The sequence below is a fragment of the Harpegnathos saltator genome, unplaced genomic scaffold (assembly GCF_003227715.2).
Source record: "Harpegnathos saltator strain DR-91 unplaced genomic scaffold, Hsal_v8.6 scaffold459, whole genome shotgun sequence".
NCBI lineage: Eukaryota > Metazoa > Arthropoda > Insecta > Hymenoptera > Formicidae > Harpegnathos > Harpegnathos saltator.
In genome coordinates, this window is record NW_020230271.1 from 60,328 (window position 1) to 80,742 (window position 20,415).

The window sequence follows — 20,415 nt, forward strand, 5'->3', positions numbered from 1 at the left end:
ATATAATCGAGCAATCGACCTGTTTATTTACAGCGATCGCTCTATGTACAAAGTAACAGTTTTCAGGTTATACCTTACGTAACCGTCATCGCTGAATTAAGTTAATTTTTCTGTGCCTTTAAATTATAGAGTCGGCAATAATATCCCTATATGTGCCTGTTTGTAAGACACAATAGTTCTTTTTTCTGTTCTCTAATTCTGCGGCAGTGTCGCCTCTCATTGATGGTGTGTATATCATATTGCAGAATAAATACTAATAAAAAAAAAGTTGCAGGACATCATTCAACGATGTGCATGCGACCTGAAGGTAATTGATATTACTTTTTGTTTTTTTTTCCTAACCGAACCGAACGACAAAAATCCGATCGGTGAAACAAACTTGATGAGGCGAGTCGTATTGCATTTACGCAAGACCGTATTTCTTCTTGAGAGATTCCGGCATCTCAGGTGGTGGCGGACGGGGCATACGCAACCAGACCTTTACGGCGTCGTAGATGAACCACTGCGCGGCGGTGAGCGTACCGATCATGACGATTCTCGGCCCTAGACCCCTCCATACGCCGGCGAAGCCTAGCTTCTTCAGAACTTCGCCCGCAGATGCACCTTTCTCTTGATTTAACTTGGACACCACCTGTGCGCGAAAGAAATTCGTGTGTACACAAAAGTAAAATGAACAAAAGTGTAAATAAGATGAGAAAGAATCATGCAAAAGAGAAAATGAAATAGCAAAGCTTTATTAAAAAAGAGAGAAAGATCAAAGTAATACTGGTAACTACAAAAGAACTATCAATTTGCAAAATTGTTCGATGATTATATAAAATATACTTGTTTGCCAGACACTTTAAACCGATGCATTTCATTCAAGACTTATCAGACGTCCAGTAAAAGAACCAATTTTATGAGAATTATTAAAAAATAAATGCTCTCCTTTCCAATTGAAAAAGCTAAAGATTCCTTTTTGTCTCAACGTTAAAAAAATATACTTGTTATTGAAACGTTATACACTCAAACGGCAAAAAGTGCAATCTAGTTCGGCTGGAAAGAACAGCTGGAAGAAGCTTAACGTCAATCAATTCGAAAATAAAGAATTTGATCGAGCGGCAAATATAAACAAATGAATAAAGATTTACCGAATCGGCAGGGTGAGACACGATGGCGCAGAACACACCGGCGATGTATCCGGCCGCGAAAGTGACCACTAATTGTTCAGCTTTACTGCATTCATTTCTAGGTTTGGGTACTACGTATTTATACAAGAGTTCAACCGTGCGCTCGAAGCAGGCGAACTTCATCATCGTGTACGGGATCTGGCGCAACCACAGCGGCACCAAGCCCTTGTAGAAGCCGGTCAGACCCTCATCCGCGTACATTTTCGGCAATGCTTCTCGTAGGGTGTTTGCGTACCCCGGCATAGTTTGTATCCTGACCTATATAAAAAAAGATAAATTTAGTGTAGCAATTTGAGTTGCGAATATATGTGAAACAACAATAATTATCGCTGCAATAATTATCTCCTTTTTTTATTATACAAGATGTTCTATTTTAATCAACATATTTTAATATCTCTTAAACTGATTGAGATATCGAGCTTTTTTTTTTCAAAGTTGTGAGTGATATGTGAGGGGGATATATTATAATAAAAATAAAAAAGAAATTGACCTTGGACTACTCCATCAAGATTATGTCACAAGGTCACATTGAACTTTTTCAATAAAATGTGGCTTTTTGAACACTAATTGATTTTGTAGGTCATTTTTTATATATAATAGTATACTGAATTGCTAGTTCTCATAGGGGAAAAAGCTATATATATATATAAAAGTACAAAGATTGAAAAGTATGTATAATGTATAATTTACAATATAAATATATATATATATATATGTATATATAGGGTAAGCGTCCTATAAAACGTATTAAAATCAGCTAAATATTAACTTCCATGAACAGATGAGTACAAAATGTGAAATATAGTCCATTTTATGAAAGATGCCACTCTAGTTTTCATGGAAATATATTTTAAGAGTCATTAGATTTAATTAGTATATCTGAATGGATATTTTAGAAACAAACTTCAATAACAAGTAGCTTGTTACCTTGGCAGCTTCAAACGGCGCTAGACCGATGTCTGCGAAGAATTCCGCGGAGGCCGATGATATCAAGTATAGAGTAGTTCTGTATTCATAAGACAGTTCCTCGCCGGCTAACGCCGAGTAGTAAACTTTGAAAACTTCATAGAGTCCGAATTTAAACATTCCTTGAACGGAATAGCCAAGGAAGGTGGGTGCCCAACCTCTTACCAATCCGCGGGTACCATCTTCGGCGTGTGTAATCTAAGATAAGTGCAAACGATAAGCATATTCTATAGAAAAACTCATCAATGGAGAGAGAACAAATGACAAAGATAATTACACGAAATCCATGGAACACTGATCTATATTTCTTCGAGTCCACTTGGATTCGACATTTGACTAAATCTAAGGGAGTGATCATGGTGTGAGTGATGCCGCATGACAAAATGCCACCGAGACCGCATAGCAGGAAGTAGTGGTTGGATCCAAACTCGCAACTGTCTGCGAATATATAAGATGATTGCTGTTATTTAAACAGTTGCAAAACAACAAATTCCATTTGGTTTCTGCCACCAGCTCGCTATCATATTCTGTATGTTCCAAAATATACTGACAGTGCTAAAAATCTATAGTATACATGACATAAAATATACATCTTCACTATTGTCAGCATATTTTGTAACTTATCTCTACTACCTCTCTGATCACAGATTTCGTCATATTTCTCGTAGCACAAGCTACAGATAAAATTTTATACTGGAACATCATGCAAGATCTATTCCTGCAGGTTTGGCTATCCGAGGTGGAGATGTAACATCGCGAATCGACGCATTCGGACGGTTCAAAGATCGATCTAAAATTTGTACGAAGTAATCACATTTAAGAAAGTTAAAGCGATTTACACATAGTAAAACGCGAGTGATAAAATTTAAGCATGTGACGAATGCGTTCAAAAATGATCGACATAATACTATGATATCGAAATTCTCGATTGGCCAATTCGTTCACTGCTTAGATTTTTTTTCGTGAGCTATAATACTCAATTCTTAAAGAGTGGAAACATTAATTTTTTGTTGTACAATGGTATCTGAAGGACGTCATTCGATCAGCTAATTGATCCGTACGCGCGAGATGCCTTTCCTTGGCACGAGTTCAAAATTTCAACCGATCCTGTGTCGCTATCTCTCGCCCTACTTGATCTATAAAAAAAGAAAGAACGTCCCGCGCGCACACGACGACCTTGCTGCTGCCATTTCTCGGTCATGGTCAACGTACACGGAGAAGTAACAATAGTTAACGTGCGGCATTATTTTTACTTTAGTCGTCTATCCAAGGTCTATGTGGACGCACGTTCTTACAACGCACCCTGTATATTTTTACAAGATGGCTACACGTCTTATGCAACCTCGTAGCATGCATGCGCTTGTTCAAATCCACGGATTAAGTCCACGATTCGTTGAAGCTCCGGCATGACAAAACGTCACCGGGTATTATGAATTACATAATATTACGCGATTGAGATTCGACGACGAATATGAATAAATCGCGCGCATGTGATCGAATTTTGACGCCTGTTCGAATTTTGAATAGAATGTTGCGGCATGCGCTACGGGCGTACAATCTCTCCCTCCTCTTTTTTTTCCAAAGTTACATAATTAATATATTATATCGATCATGTGACAGATCTGCAACAAGAGTAACAGAAGAATGTGTTTAACAATCAACAAATATCATTAAATCATCTACCATCTCCGAGCATCACACGATCACGTGAAAATATCAAAGAACGATCGCAGAAAATATTCGAATCCGGAGTCAGAGAGAATCTTGACAGTACCTCGTGTCACGTTCAATCATATTTCGGGTTATGTAATGCAATAGCAAAGGAGATATGGATAAAGCACGCTGGGTCGACATACGGACGAAACTTCTCGTGTGATTATGTGACAGAAACGAACGATTACTCGTGATTCGCGAACGTGTGCCCTTCTCTGCGACAGAGAAACAGCACCGAGAGCAAGTATAACCTCTCACAAGCTTGCGGTGTTGGGAGAATCGTTTAATCTCAACCACTCGCTTTCGAAGAAACGGCGATAAGTTCGATCGAATCAACTGTTTTTGGGTACTATTTGCTCGCTTGCTTACTGACCACCTTCTTCGATGGAAGCGGCCGCAATGTTCCGGTGCGGTATGAGTGGCCGAGCACCTCTGTCCTCTAGGCCCTGACATTTGGCGGTCGTGAAAGGCGACGCGAACGGATTCATTTTCATCGTCTCCTGCACCCAAGACAACATTCTGACCACTCGCGTTTACAATACCTGAACAGAAACTTTTGTCAGTGACAGTTCGACAGTATCGATGGGTCACAATCGTTGAAACGTCAAAGAACGTTTTACACGGCACCTACTGTGTTAGACGACTCTCGCGGATCTCGCCACTGCTATGCCGACGCACGCCGAGAAATCCGTGAAAGAGTGGCAGAGGATATCGCAACGCAACCCGTTTAAGCGATATCAGCATAGAGTCACTGCATTATAGATGTGAAACGAGTTCGTAGTGTTTTGTACGGATCTGTGAATCCGGCATAAAATCATGTATCCCCTAGCCAACTTCGGTCGCGCGGCAACTTCCGCCACGTTTCGCCGTGTGAAACCGGCCGTCCAGAGGCGCGTTCTGTTTCACATAATGCGCGCATTTATCTATAGTTTATGTCACGTATACTGTAAAAAATGCGCGCATATGCGTGAAATGGAACGCACCTCAGATCTTCAACTTGAGCCTCAAAAATTTAAAGGTTATATTCGCAAGCTGATCGAGAGAAATGATTTTTTCCGCTATCTCGGAAAAAGTTTTGACGACGCTCGTCGTCGGGAGATTTTATACATCTGTTTTTCGAATGATTAGTAAAAGTTCCGTCGAAAACTCGACAGAGAGTAATGTAGCAATTGAAGATGACATGGTGCGTTAAGTATAATTTGTGTTTATCTCTTCTATTGCTTGTAAACAAAGATATATTTGTACGTGAAATCCTGCTTATTTGTACATGTCACTGTCAATATTCCAATTATTAAATATTGAATCATTTTCAACTCATGAATAAACTAACTGATAGTATATATAGTAAGTTAGAACAATTTTTATATCTGACATTTGATATGTACATTAAACTACTAATATATATATAAATATTGGTGAACATTTTTCTGTATTTGCAGCCCGTACAATTGGAGAACCCCTATGTAAGAGAGAAACAACAGTGTATTCTATGCAAATTAAATATTGAGCCAGATTACAAGAATGTGCGATTACTTTCGCAGTTTCAAAGTCGCTATACTGGCAGGATATATGAAAAGCATATCACTGGATTGTGCGAATACAAACAGAAGCGAGTACAAGAAGAGATTACAAAGGCTCAATGTGCAGGTGTGTATAATATACAAATTTATTTATCGAACAGTAACTGTACTGAGTTTTTTTTTACATTACAGGCTTGATGGGTTTTATGAGTAAGAAGCCAGAATACGTCAAAGATCCACAGTTGTTTGATCCGAATCATCCCTTTAAACCACATCCATTTTAGATGAATATTGGTTATGTGCATAAATATATTTATATTTGTACATGTATATGTACATGTATACATACAATATTAAAAGCAAATTAGGAAGTTTAGAATCAGTTGTTTTTTTCAAACCTTTTAGATTTTTTATAATTATAATAAAAGCTTTTATGTGTATAGAAAATCAGTAACTAGTCATAATAAAATTCATGATAAATTCCATAAGGAAGTCATAAGAAAATTAAGTATAGATGAGATGAGTATACGTCAGCATGTCGAACGGGTAAATGATAAAGTTTATGGGCTTGTAAATATTGGGAATAATATCGATGATGAAAGAATAGGTTACGCAAGAGAAGCTCTCGTGTTCATGTTAGTGGCTATAAATGAATCTTGGAAAGTTCCATTGGGGTATTTCTTTGTAAATAGTTTGGGCAGCGAAAGAAAAGTGTATTTGGTAAATCATTGTCTGCAATTACTACACGACTGTCGGATTACAGTTACAAACATTACTTTTGACTGTTGTCCTACAAATTTAACTATGGCAAGAATTCTTGGATATACACTTGACTTTAAATATTTTAAGTCAGATCACAGTGCTAAAAAATATGTGCTCATTTTACAGACAAAAATAAAAAATATAAATCCTACATTTATTTTTCTGGATCCTTTACATATAATAAAATTAATACGCAGCACTTTTGCAGAAAAAGAAATCCTGTTAGATTCCAATAATGAGGAAATTAATTTTTATTATGTTAAAAAATGAACTGTAGGAACAAGGATTGAATTTATGTAATAAACTAAGTAGACGCCATATCGACTTCTTTAAGCAAAAAATGAAAGTGAAATTGGCTACTCAATTATTAAGTAAATCTGTTGCGGAAGCTTTAACATTTTGTTCCACAATATTAAAATTGGAAGATTTTATTAATACTGGTCCTATAATTAAATTTATTACAATAATGAATGATACTATTCTAAATTCCAGGAAAATTTCTGATTATAATTACAAACAAGCATTGTGTGAGAAAAATATTGAAAAGTTAAAAGAATTTTTTGCATTTCTAATTATACTGATTATATATGTACATTAAAAGACCACAATGGAACTTTCATTTTAAAGTCTAACAGAAAGACAGAGTTTTTATGCATGTTAGCGTCTACGAAAAGTTTGCTTTGCATGTATGAATCGTTTCTGCATAAAAACATAAGTTTTATACCAGCATACAAATTGTCACAAGATCATCTAGAGTTATTTTTTGGGTCCATTAGATCCTGCGGTGGATGTAATAACAATTCAACTTATAGACAATTAATTTCTGCTTACAAGAAAATATTAATTCATGCTGAAATTCGAGAACACGGAATGGGCAATTGTATACCCTTGCAACATATGAACATCTTAAAGTGTAGCTCTACATGGAATAGGAAAACGGATGATACTAACAAACACGTTTTAACTGAAAAATTAATGGATTTAGAAGAAAAAACATAAATTTCGACCATGACTATGTATATCATACTAATTTATCGCAATATTCGAAAGAAATTGTCATTTATATTAGTGGTTTTATTACGAAAAAATTATTTTCTACAATTAAGTGCGCAGATTGTTCCTCGGCGATTGTCGGAACTAAAGATAACTTAGAAAATACGTTTTTAGAACTTAAGAATAAGGGAGGTTTAACGTTTCTTAGCGATGATTTAATATATATTTGTATGGATTGTGAAGTAATGCTACGTACTTATTCATCTCATGAGCTTTACACAGCATCTATAAAAGAGCAATTAGAACAAAATATTTTACGTTAATTCCTTAATAAAGAAATATTTTTAGAATTATTTATTATTCATAAGCAACAAAGTATTGAAGAGCATGTGATTAATTTAATTACGATAACTATTGCGGAATATTATAAATTACGCATGCATTATAGTAAACGTGCAATTAATGAAACTAACCAAAGTTATGTTAGATCATTTTATAACAAATTAATATTGTTTAAGGGGCAATAAATAGTTATTAAAATAATCTAATCAGTTTTATTTTGCTTTAGAACATATAACATGCAATTGGATGTATAGCGGGATAGACATGAGGAGATTCTCAATATATCTTGATAATAATAAAAAAAGTGGGGTCATTACTGAAAATTGAATTATGCCGTACAGAAATTACACAATTGCTTCTGCTATATTTTGCATAATATCATGTTTTAATAAACACCAATAGAACATCATAATTTCCCATTAAACAATGTAACTACAATATAACACACCTCCCAGACAGCATATATGTCCAAAACTGGGACATAAGACGTCTTTTAGACATCTTTGTCGTCTTTAAGATGTCTGAAAATAAGACATCTTTAAGTCGTCTTAAAGACGTCTTATGTCCCAGTTTTGGACATTGTGCTGTCTGGGCTGTTACATTGCATTTATATTATGGAGTGAAAAATTATAATATTAGTATTATGCAGTTGTCTATAAACAAATTTATATTATATATATTTCCTTATTATAATATATATATTTTTACAATTTATTTATAATCTATATATATATATATTTATAATTTTTTGTAATTTGTTACATTAATATTATTACTATCTAATATTACCCAATACCTAATAAATAACTAAACGCGTGCATAAATATATTTGTAACAAACATATGTTACATTAATTATTCCTATTCTTTCATTGCACAAAAGCTGTAAATATAAAATGAAATTACCGGGTTACTAAATTTTCTTATAAGAGTTAAAAATTTATAGTAAAAGATATATTTTATAGCATTCAATGTCTTATCTTTATTTAAGCATGCACATTTTGTAAATATATATGTCAGCGCATACGCACATACACATATTTACATAATTATAAACAAAATTTTAAGGTTTCTATTATAAATTTGACAAAATTCATAACCGTACAATAAGCATATATCAAAAACTTCTTTCACATTATTGTATGTTTTACATTTTTAAACAAGGTTATATTCTTTTATTCAAAGTATATCGCTATTGCTTTGCTTCCGGTAATGTCTACTATGACGTAGTTACGTCACAAAACTACACCTATTTCGATTATCGATATTTCACCATATATCGCAAAATGCTCCTTCCTTATATTCTTTATTCAATGCCTTAAATTCATGAGGGATTGCAGTTTGTCTTCTTCTTTCGGGCATATATGGAATTAGATCTTGATATATTTGCATTGCTGCCTCTCGAGATAACCTACAAATATATCCAATAATATATTACCATATAATATATATTAAAATACGTATATATGTATGTGTGCTTAATAATAAATATTATAGATACATAAATTTATAGAAATAATAAAATAAATTACAATAATATAATAATAATTATTATTACCTTTATAATTCTTGAAATTGTTTTTCTGGGATATCAAATACAGATCTTAAGTATTCCTTAAAATTTTACGTATAATATGAAGTGTATTATCGTTTCTCTCGTTTTCTTCATGATTAATAACCCACCATGCAGCAGCTATTAACTTAGTTTTCATGTGAAATATTAATTCGCATGAAATTGTTCACTTTTTCGCTTTACGTGAGAATTTTCATTTTTTATGAATTCATCCTAGGGGAAAAGATATATGATTGACCCTCAGATCCATCAAAATCTTCGGCCCCGAAAATAAAATTTGAAATAAAGGGAAATATATTTGAAGTTAAATTCAATACTAGCGAGAATATTATTATTTTTAAACCTAACAGTAACCCACTTCCAAAGGTAACAGATTCAAATAATAAAGATTTGGACAAGAATAACGCTGATCCGAAGTAAACCAAACTTTGCTTTGACTATAGAAATATGAACTGTTAGTATCCCATTTTTCTCATTTATCGGGTAACGCGACAGTTTCCCGAAAAATGGCGAACACAAGGTTGGTATCAACGAAAACTTCTAGACGACATAATTTTAATTCCTAAAAGTTAGTAATATTGTTTAAGTGATAAGCTGTTAGTTTGCGCAAACTTTTTGACAGATGTACGCATGTGTGTCACAAATATCATGTATCGTCAAATTATAAATGTAAAATACTTTATAATATTAAATAAAAATGACATAAGTGAAAACATAAAGTGCGTATAACAAAATAAATGAGACGAGTGAGAACATAAAGTCAATAAAGTAAAAAACATAATAAACAAATAAATATATATATATATATTATATATATATATATGTGTGTACATGCATATATATGCATGTATAACTAGATAAATAATTATTAAATGTAAATAAATAATTTAAGTTTTTCAGTGTTTTGGCATGCTTCAGTAAATTATCGGTCATGGTTGTGACTTGGTTCTTCGCATTGGCATAAGTTTTCCACTATTGCAATAAAGAAATACATATCAGATAAGTAATTAATATTCACATAAAATAAAAGATTAAGTATCTATGTATAGTCAATAATGATAGATGTTGAACCCATTCTTTCTTTCGATTAATATTTTGTTTCAGCTTCCCAGCTATCCAAGTTCTTGCAGAATATTAATAGTTGGAGGCCACTTTCCTGTGAAGTAAGATTACCAAAGTCTGAGGTTACTGTGTCCTTGAATGCGTCCCAGTAAGCAAAAGTTGAATCACATCCTAACGTCAAATATCAGAGTAAGATGTGTTACTAGCAGTGTGATGACAAATTAATGCATCAAACTAAGAATAAGTTCGTAACATTGATGTTTACTGTCATATCATCAATGCATTTGACAGCTGTACTCGAAATTTTTTATCACTTTATCATGTAACATACTGACTGATATATTCTTCTTATCTTTTAGGAAACAGGATGTTTTGCCTATGTTTGCCTCTGCAAATTAGGTTATTGTGATTTACGGTCAAGAATGATGAACTTTTTCCCAAAAATTGAGGATCAGTCCTTAAAAAAGACAACTACAGTAAAATGAAAAATAAAAATCATATAAATGGAAGATGCAAGAGTCACGAGAAGTCAAGAATCACAAAGAAAATAGAAAGTAAGAACATGTTATGTTATGCGTTTATTTCCTTTTTTCCTATTAATTTTGATAGTTCGTACGAAATTAATAGTAAATCTAAATCTTTGCTTTCATCAATTTTGGCCCAAATGTCTTGTAATCGGATCTTGCCCAAAATGTTGGATTCTTCATCATGTTATGAACGTTTCTCTGATGTTGTGTTAAATTTTCTGTAATATATAATATTAAATTGTAAGAATGCTAAAAATATTCTGGCAATAAATGCAATAGAATGGTTAATAATATACCTAAAAATGTAATGATTGTTGAATGTTTACAAAGACTTTCCTTCAGTTCTCTATTATGTCGCTCACTTATATTGTTTGTTTTATGTAATCAATATTAATATTCTGCACGAACTTGGATAGCTGGGAAGCTGAAACAAAAAATTAATCGAAAGAAAGAATCGGTTCAACATCTATCATTACTGACTATACATAGATACTTAATCTTTTATTTTATATGAATATTAATTACTTATCTGATATGTATTTCTTTATTGCAATAGTGGAAAACTTATGCCAATGCAAAGAACCAAGTCACAACCATGACCGATAATTTACTGAAGCATGCCAAAACACTGAAAAACTTAAATTATTTATTTACATTTAATAATTATTTATCTAGTTATACATGCATATATATGCATGTACACACACATATATATATAATATATATATATATATTTATTTGTTTATTATGTTTTTTACTTTATTGACTTTATGTTCTCACTCGTCTCATTTATTTTGTTATACGCACTTTATGTTTTCACTTATGTCATTTTTATTTAATATTATAAAGTATTTTACATTTATAATTTGACGATACATGATATTTGTGACACACGTACGTACATCTGTCAAAAAGTTCGCGCAGACTAACAGCTTATCACTTAAACAATATTACTAACCTTTAGGAATTAAAACTATGTCGTCTAGGAGTTTCCGTTGATACCAACCTTGTCTCCGCCATTTTTCGGGAAACTGTCGCGTTACCATTTATCGCTGTGTTGAAAAATGTATCCAACATCTTCGATAGTTGTCGAGATTTAAGCTAAGACTCCATGCATGCGGTGAGCTCCGGCAAACGGCTGCGGTGACCAATCAGGAGACAGACGCATGCCGGAGCTTGCCGCAACCGGACTTGTGCCTCCCTCCTGATTGGTCATCGCAGCATTTGCCGCAGCTCACCGCATGCATGGAGTCTTAGCTTTAAGCTCAGCTCCATCGACCAAAGACCGGGAAATTTAAATGTATCTTAAGATGTATCTATCATAATAAAAGACATTTTATAGTCTATATATCATAAATGCAATATAAATAATGATTTTAGTTAATTTAGTCGATTTTATTAGATTATGAAGTGATAAATTACATAATAATTATAATATGTAAAGAGAAGTTTGAAGTGAATAAATGCAATATAATACAAAATATCCAACAATAAAGAAGAATATACGTATATTAAAATATATATTAAATTTGGGACATAAATACTGTCTTTTAATAAATGTAATTTAACAAACGCAAACATAATTAAGACTAACAAAAAATAATACAATTTAACAAATGCAAGCATAATTAAGGTGAAATAAATATAAATGTTAAAAATAATATTTAAACATTATGTAACAAAACTTAATATAACAACACTTAACGTAACAAAACATAACAAAACTTACTGACCTTTAAAAAGAATAAGTTTTTGTTAATATTGAATAGTTTTTGTTAAATCATGCCTGGGCCTCAATTCTGTACACGCTTACCGACAACTATCGATATCGTTAACGGAGTTGCGCAGGTTTTCTACGATATACAAAAGCTGCGCAATACAGTTAACGACATCGATAGTTGTCGGTAAGCGTGTACAGAATTGAGGCCCTGTACCGCGATTCTGTAACTCGTTATTGGAGTTAACGACAGTTTCGTTATTGTTGCGCAGCTTTTCTACGGTCGGTCGCAAGGGGGGGAGTAGGGGGGCGGCGAAACGCCTTCCCTACCTTCCCCCCCGAGCGACCGGACAAGTAAGGACAGGGGGGAGCGGTGCCGCGGTTGGGGCCGGGCCCGCTCCCCTACAAATCCTCCCCTCCCTGACTAGCAGGGAGGGGGGAAGGAGGGGGGGTGGATGTCCTCTCCCTCCTTGACAGGAGACACCAGAAGGCCAACCGGCGGGGGGTAACCCTCGTCGGGGACCGCGCCCTGGATTCTCTTCGTGGAACAGGGCGCGGTACACAGGTGGCGAGGGGCTCCCGGAAGGGAGCCCTGGGACCGGGGGGCTGGGGAGGGAATACGGGAGTAGTTCCCCCGACTCCCCTCCTCACGGTCCGACAGGTAGACATCTCGCAGGGGTTTTAGTCGGTAAGAGTCCGACATAACCCCCTTCCCCCCCAAGGGGAGGGGGTATCCATGATGGATTTCCCCTGCGTGACCAAAAAAAAAAAAAGCTTTTCTACGGTATACAAAAGCTGCGCAACGATAACGAAAGTGTCGTTAACTCCAATAACGAGTTACAGAATCGCGGTACTGGAGCGCTATTCTGTACACGTGTACCGACAATTGTCGGTGTCGTTAATGCTCCCTACCGACATTTGTCGGTTAGAGCTATTCTGTACAGCTCCTCACCGACGCGCGTCGTTAAAAATGAACGACAAGTATCGGTCGTAAACGATAATCCTACCAAGGGGTCCCTTGGCCATCGGTAGCGCTTGACCGACGCACACTGACGAGATTATCGTCGGTTTATGTGATTATGTTAGTGAATTCGCGATTTGAGGTAGTGATACTGCACACATTGCGATTTCACATATTTATAAAATTTTTGTTTAGTTTATTACGTTTCTGTTGGTATAAAATATATTAGTGTGTGTGTGCTGTAAATTGTAACTCAAAAATGTGCAAGTAAGTAAATTTAATTAAATTCTCGTAAAATTTAGTCAGTGGAGTTAACCTTCAATTCGTATTGCGGTCTTTACACGGCAGCAGGAAATAAAAAATAGTATTAGAATAGTATATAATATGTACAAAACCTTATCCTTTTACCCTAAGTAATGAATGTACAATCTATTATTGTTCATGACTTAGGTTAAAAATATATCCTAAAATATATTAAGGACGAAAATAGTTCGCTACGAACTGAAGGTTAACAAGTGATATTAATTAGAGTTTTTCTTTCGCATTTTTTGCGTAATTCTTTTAACTCATTTACACGTCGAAAAGAATAAATTTGTCTATACTTATAGGGTAACGGTCAATTACTGCCATTTTCTTTAATTGTAGTATTACAATAAAAAATATGAGCATTATACCCAGTAAACACAATGTTACATGTAACATTGTAACTGGATAGTTACACTAATATATCCTAGTAGATTTAATGGGATATATTTAAAATATTTTAATATTAAACCAAGATTTTAAATATATAACGCTGTCATATTTTTTATTTTAATACTATAATTAAAGAAAATGGCAGTAATTAGGACATTGGCAGTAATTGGGACCGTTACTCTAGTGTTTTATTTATATCGTCGGCAAAATTAGAAAACCTCCTAACTCCAATTTTTTATGAAATTGAAATATTCCCAGCAAACACAATGTTACATGTAATGTACATATTAGTTGTAATTTCCTACTCAATAATATAACTGTTATACAGGGTGCACGATTTATCTGAAGACATTGAAATATCTCGAGAACTATGCATTGGATAAAAAAAGGTGGTTAATAAAAGTTGTTAGTCTCGAAGGGGGACATCCAATGATACCAAACTCGACCTCCCACTCCACCCCCTGGAGGTGGGGGTTGGGGGCAACTTTGAAATCTTAAATGGAAACCCCCATTTTTTATTGCAGATACGGATTCTACGCCACAAAATACGTAAATTTTGTCCGAAATTTTTTTTTTTATTCGTGATAGATGGCGTTGTAATCGCAAAAAATTATATTTTCCGCAATTCTCCAGAAATGATCATTGGATTGAGAAATAAAAAATACCTGTTCAATATTTTTAAAGAACATAATAAAAGTTATTTCCCCCCCATCCTCTCGGGGTAGGGTGGGTGATAATGTTCAAATCTCAATTGCACTGCCTTTTATAATAAGCCGTAGGCGTTGCACTGCCTTTTATAATAAGGCATTGCACTGCCTTTTATAATAAGCCGTAATTCGCTATACACCCACAGTGGCGCGTCGAGCAGTTCCCTCTTCGATTCGGGTTCCCATTTGAGATTTGAACGTTATCACCCACCCTACCCCGAGAGGATGGAGGGGAATAACTTTTATTATGTTCTTTAAAAATATTGAATAGGTATTTTTTATTTCTCAATCCAATTATCATTTCTGGAGAATTGCGGAAAATATAATTTTTTGCGATTACAGCGCCATCTATCACGAATAAAAAAAAAGTTTCGGACAAAATTTACGTATTTTGTGGCGTAGAATCCGTATCTGCAATAAAAAATGGGGGTTTCCATTTAAGATTTCAAAGTTGCCCCCAACCCCCACCCCCAGGGGGTGGAGTGGGAGGTCGAGTTTGGTATCATTGGATGTCCCCCTTCGAGACTAACAACTTTTATTAACCACTTTTTTTTATCCAATGCATAGTTCTCGAGATATTTCAATGTCTTCAGATAAATCGTGCACCCTGTATAACATATGTGTTATAACAGTTACATTGTTGAGTAGGAAATTACAACTAACATGTACGTTACATGCAATATTGTATTTGCTGGGTTCATTTCATCCAACTTATCTTATTAAGTTGAATGAAATGAAAATCTCAAATTCGTTAAAAATTGGAATTAGGAGGTTTTCTAATTTTGCCGACGATATGTTATATCCAATAATATAATAATATAATTGTTAAATCCAATAATATTTAATATGAATTTAGTATGGCTGAATACCTCATGTGGGATCTTTTATACCTTGAGAATCGCGTGAGAATGCTACAACGTCGAATAGAAAGAAGAGTCTGGCGTGATACTAATGATCCATTCGAGTTACACGATAATGTTTTCATTAATTTATTTCGCTTGCCACTTGACACTGTGTTGGAATTAGCAGAGATCTTAAGACCAAGGTTACAACGATTACGGCCATATGGAATTTCAGTACAGCGTCAAGTATATGCACATATATTTTATGTGTGTGATTTAATATGAAATTATTACTATTATTTCTATATGTTCAACAAATATTGTTTAATAGGTATTAATAGCTTGAAGCTTTTTATGCTGTTGGCTGCTACCAAGGCCATTGGGGAACAATGGAATCTGGCTGTCAGTTAATCGACTGTAAGCCGTTGTGTAGCAATCGTGACAAATGGAATAAACGACCTATTACTATGACCATGGGTAAAATTTCCTATTACAGCGGAGGATCGACAAGCTGCAAGAGAAAAGTTCCGCACAGCACAACATCCGTTTATAGGTGCTATCGGTGCAATAGATTGCACTTATGTATCGATTCTGGCACCGCAACTTCACGAAGAAGCCTACGTCAATCACTGGGGTGATCACTGTCTCAATGTTCAAGCGGTATATATAAATAAATAGCATAAATGTTAAAATTGGGATAACAATTTTAATTTTATGTATATATGACATTTTTTTGCAGATTTGTGACCCTGATTTAAAAATTCTAAACATTAATGCTCGATATCCTGGGGCACGACATGATGCATATATTTGGGCAAATTGTGCTACTCGTCGTGTCATGGAACGATGGTATATGCAAGGAGAACGCAAGACTTGGCTTATCGGTAATACTATTATTTTTCTCTTATTAAATACTAGGTAAAATATTTCTTCAAAAACTTGTAAAATGTAAAATGGTTGTAAATAATTATTTAAAACAACTGCTTATTAAATATATTCATCATATTGAAAATGTAAAATAAGTAAACTGAATCTAAAGTAAAATCGAAGTGTTATTTTCACAGGTGATGATGGGTATGGACTGGAGCCGTGGTTAATGACTCCATTGAAACACGAGCAGCCAGGAACTCCACGTTTTAATTATAATGAAGAATTATGCAGTAACATTGTTACATTAAATATGTACAATGTAGAATGTAAAGAGCGGGTCTGTGGGATTTGATAAAGGGGATCTTCGTCATCCATCTCAAGTCGTTCAATATTTTCCTACAACAAACAATTATTATAACGTAAATTGTTTCTTTATGTACGTATTATAATTATTTTAAATGGTAAAAGAGATACATTGAACATATATACGTATATCTTCTTCCACGCAACTATCAAGACAATGCGTATTTCCCTCAACATAATCTAAACCAATTGCAGACACTACGCGTTATTCAATGTTCTGCAATGGGGCTCCTTCAGCTGGAAAATTGCCTATGCGTAAGCGCTCAGCTCTTAACTTGCTTGCTTTCCTCGAAGAAACGCTCTTCAGATCCCGCCATACCTAAATATATTAAATATAATAATGTAATATGCAAATCCCAATCAAATGTATCCCAGTAAACTAGTCATATAACAGAAAAGCAATTATATAACATTGATATTAGAATGTCAGCTGAATAAGGGAGAACATTACATAAAATTTATTTAACATGTATCAAGATACTGGGGTTTACTACGAAATTTATACATGTCCGGAAATCAAGGTGGGAAAGTAATTAAAAAAATCTCAATTATTTATATATAGCTTATCGCATTTGCATCATATCTGTTTGCTCTTGGTAAAAATGTCTGGAATATATATTGTGTAAATAACTTAAAATATATCTTACAGTTTGCCACAGCTTGACCGACTTCTTTGGCCCGGGTAGAGAATTTAGCCTTTTACACAGTTCATCCCACTGCATCTGCAGTTGCAGTTTCTCCTCATTTTCGTTAAACCGGCCGGCAGTGAAACGGCTATGCTTTTCCATATAGGATACCAAATCTTCAATTTGCAATGTTGATGCACGCGAAGAACGTTGCTTTTTAACAGTTTAACTACAAAAAATATTACTGTTTATTGATAGTACAATTCTCTTATTAAGTTATCGAATAATATTTATTAGTATTGTAAGATTTAAAAAGAGAGATCGTCTATTTCTCTATTCTTTTCTCTTTCAATCTCTCTCCTTCTTGATCCTCTTCCTTAGTTTGTAAAAAGAGGGATGTTCAGGATGTTAAGGTTCCGAGCGATTAATGTGAACTCTTCTTATTATGAACAAGAATATAAGTATATATATTTTAAATGAACAATAATACAATAGTATCCGACACCGCAATTTATATCAAATATATCTCTTTACAAAGCTTAACGCTCTACGACTTTTTCTTCGACTCGATTCTATTTCTATTATTCGTCTCAACGTTAATTGGCAAAAAGCTAAAGGCAAAAAGCTCCGTCTTTCTCCGTGCGTCTCCTTTTATCCTTTTCTCCATCCGTCGAATCTGATCTCTTAGGACCGGCCTTTCTCCCGTGGCTCCCCCGGAATAGACTGGTGCTGTCATCCCTCGTCTGTATCTTACAGTATACCCACACAGCACAGATGTTTAGGGGACGTCGTAAGGAGATTCTAAAGATGTCCCTATGTCCTACATACATCCTTTGGATATTTTGTGCTGTGTAGGTATTACATTATGTGTATATATATATATATATATATATATGTGTATATATATATATAATGTAATATTTACCCACACAGCATATATATATATATATATATATATATATATATGAATAGCATTAAAAATATATATACATACCTACTTCTACTCTCTGACATGATGCTTTCTCTTGTATCTTCTCTATTTTTCTACACAACTCTATGAATACGGTTATGTTTGTAAAACTTGAAAATCGCGGACTTTCTCATAGACTCGTTACGCGATTGGTCGAATTACGATGTATTCTCACTTTTGTCCGTGACTGTCTCTCGACCATTTGTGACGTCAACCGACGATTGAAATTCGTCGGTTGCACCGATGATTGTCGGTAGTGTCCATATAGAGAATAGGTGTGCATCGTTCTTGTCGGTCACGCAACCGACGTTCGTCGGTAACGACCGATACCAACAATTGTCGGTAGACATGTACAGAATAGCGCTCCTGATGAAAGTATGGTGTATTTTTAATATAGTAGTTTTGCCGTAATGAAACAATTTTATTTTAAAAAATAAAAACAGAATTTATTTTATTAATATAAATTTATGGTTTTCCATAACACTTAACACTTCCATAAATTCATGTGTATGCATATCCAAGTTTATAAATAATATAGATATATTAATATTTCTTAAAGTATTGGAAATCATCTTATGAAAAGCATTGAAACTAGTCAACTGATTATTACATCATATAACATTCAATTTTGTTCGCGAAAAAAATAAGTAACATTATAATCATATTTATAATATTTCATCCTAACACAAAATATAAAAATTAGATTTAAATATTAAATTTTTAACTTACTTATAGCAAGGCACAGAATATTTCTCTGTTTCCTTTTTGCTGTGATATTTGGATGATTTGTAGCCTTGTACAAAATAATAAATAACCATGTTCACGCTTTTTGTTGTATTAATCACGTTAATATCGCGTTAGACCAAGCACTTGATTAATGACAGAATTTTAGTTCTGGGATTCCTCACTTAATCGATAGAGGCGCAACACATCTTGGCTACCAATTTGAAGTTAGCTACTGGCAGTCCATATTTCTATAGTCAAAGAAACTTTGACTATATTCTTCTTTATTGTTGGATATTTTGTATTACATTGCATTTATTCACTCCAAACTTCTCTTTACATATTATAATTATTATGTAATTTATCACTTCATAATCTAATAAAATCGACTAAATTAACTAAAATCATTATTTATATTGCATTTATGATATATAGACTATAAAATGTCTTTTATTATGATAGATACATCTTAAGTTTAATACGTTTAAATTTCCCGGTCGTTGGTCAATGAGGCTAGACATAATTAAATCTCGAAAACTATCGAAGATGTTGGATACATTTTTCAGTACAGCGATAAATGAGAAAAATGGGGTACTGACAGTCCATATTTCTATAGTCAAAGGGTGTATTCAGTATTACAACCGCTTACTGAGCGCTAAGTGAGCTCTTGCATCTGATTGGTATATACCTTTAGATTTAAAAATATAGACCAATCAGATGCAAGGGCTCACTTAGCGCTCAGTGAGCGGTTGTAGTACTGAATGCACCCAAAGAAAGCAAACGAATCTAGACATTGCATGTTTTATGCTTGTCCAGGACGTAACAATCCATATTATTAGTGGAAATCAATATTCAGATGAATTTTTCTTAACCGAATGTAACTAGCAACTAAATTTTTCATTGGTCATCAAAATATCAGTGGCCGCGTTCAGTAGAACAAAATGATCAGTGAGTGCTTAGTGATTATTGTCTGTGATTGGAGCATTCTTTTAGATTCTTCATAGACCCAGAAGTATTTACCAATCAGGAGCGAGAATCACTAAGCGCTCACTGATCACTTTGTTCTGCTGAACGCAACCATTGGTAGAAATGGGCATCAAGCGATCAGCAATTCAAGAAACTGATTGGTTTATATCTGATAATCTAGGCTGCGTTCCAAAATTCACTGCCAGTATTGAAAATCTATAGTATACGTGACACAAATTATGTATTTTCAGTATTGGCAGTGAATTTCGGAACGCAGCCTATGTCAAGATCCAAAGCTGCGAGAATGCAGATGGCGTTTTCGAATAAAAGCGGGAGTTCCCAAATCGA

General features: G+C 34.2%; 2 protein-coding genes and 1 long non-coding RNA gene across 6 annotated transcripts; 2 read left to right on the top strand and 1 right to left on the bottom strand.

The window, feature by feature from the left end:
- Window positions 1-327: 327 nt before the first annotated feature.
- On the bottom strand, window positions 328-4,657 carry Mpcp1 (Mitochondrial phosphate carrier protein 1). Of its 3 annotated transcripts, none has more exons than XM_025301931.1 (6): window positions 4,480-4,657; window positions 4,225-4,390; window positions 2,413-2,573; window positions 2,097-2,333; window positions 1,131-1,427; window positions 328-631 (listed from the first exon to the last, which is right to left on the bottom strand). In XM_025301931.1, the coding sequence occupies exons 2-6, from the start codon at window positions 4,364-4,366 to the stop codon at window positions 404-406; spliced, it is 1,065 nt and encodes a 354-aa protein (XP_025157716.1). In that variant the 5' UTR covers window positions 4,367-4,390; window positions 4,480-4,657; the 3' UTR covers window positions 328-403. The 3 variants fall into 3 exon arrangements, with proteins under 3 accessions (XP_025157716.1, XP_011153655.1, XP_019700907.1); XM_011155353.2 differs by having other exon boundaries at window positions 4,222-4,390; XM_019845348.2 differs by having other exon boundaries at window positions 4,222-4,390; window positions 4,476-4,572.
- Window positions 4,658-4,822: 165 nt separating this feature from the next.
- mRpS18C (mitochondrial ribosomal protein S18C) lies at window positions 4,823-5,747 on the top strand. Its single transcript, XM_011155352.3, has 3 exons — window positions 4,823-5,031; window positions 5,288-5,495; window positions 5,561-5,747. The coding sequence occupies exons 1-3, from the start codon at window positions 4,894-4,896 to the stop codon at window positions 5,650-5,652; spliced, it is 438 nt and encodes a 145-aa protein (XP_011153654.1). The 5' UTR covers window positions 4,823-4,893; the 3' UTR covers window positions 5,653-5,747.
- A 7,808-nt stretch (window positions 5,748-13,555) lies between these two features.
- LOC112589300 (uncharacterized) lies at window positions 13,556-17,203 on the top strand. 2 transcript variants are annotated; one of them, XR_003113430.1, is made up of 5 exons: window positions 13,556-13,571; window positions 15,564-16,209; window positions 16,289-16,433; window positions 16,614-16,855; window positions 16,978-17,203. It is a non-coding gene; the product is annotated as an uncharacterized LOC112589300 (long non-coding RNA). The 2 variants fall into 2 exon arrangements; XR_003113431.1 differs by lacking the exon at window positions 13,556-13,571 and having other exon boundaries at window positions 15,802-15,816; window positions 15,881-16,209.
- The last annotated feature ends 3,212 nt before the right edge of the window (window positions 17,204-20,415 follow it).

Bases quoted from the DNA above. Each gene is read 5' to 3' on its own strand.
- mRpS18C (XM_011155352.3), top strand. From the start codon at position 4,894: ATGATTTTTTCCGCTATCTCGGAAAAAGTTTTGACGACGCTCGTCGTC. The intron at 5,032-5,287 runs GTGCGTTAAGTA...CTGTATTTGCAG, and splicing joins TAGCAATTGAAGATGACATG to CCCGTACAATTGGAGAACCC. The intron at 5,496-5,560 runs GTGTGTATAATA...TTTACATTACAG, and splicing joins TACAAAGGCTCAATGTGCAG to GCTTGATGGGTTTTATGAGT.
- Mpcp1 (XM_011155353.2), bottom strand. From the start codon at position 4,366: ATGTTGTCTTGGGTGCAGGAGACGATGAAAATGAATCCGTTCGCGTCG. The intron at 1,428-2,096 runs GTAACAAGCTAC...TTTTTTATATAG, and splicing joins CGCCGTTTGAAGCTGCCAAG to GTCAGGATACAAACTATGCC. The intron at 632-1,130 runs GTAAATCTTTAT...TTTCGCGCACAG, and splicing joins TGTCTCACCCTGCCGATTCG to GTGGTGTCCAAGTTAAATCA.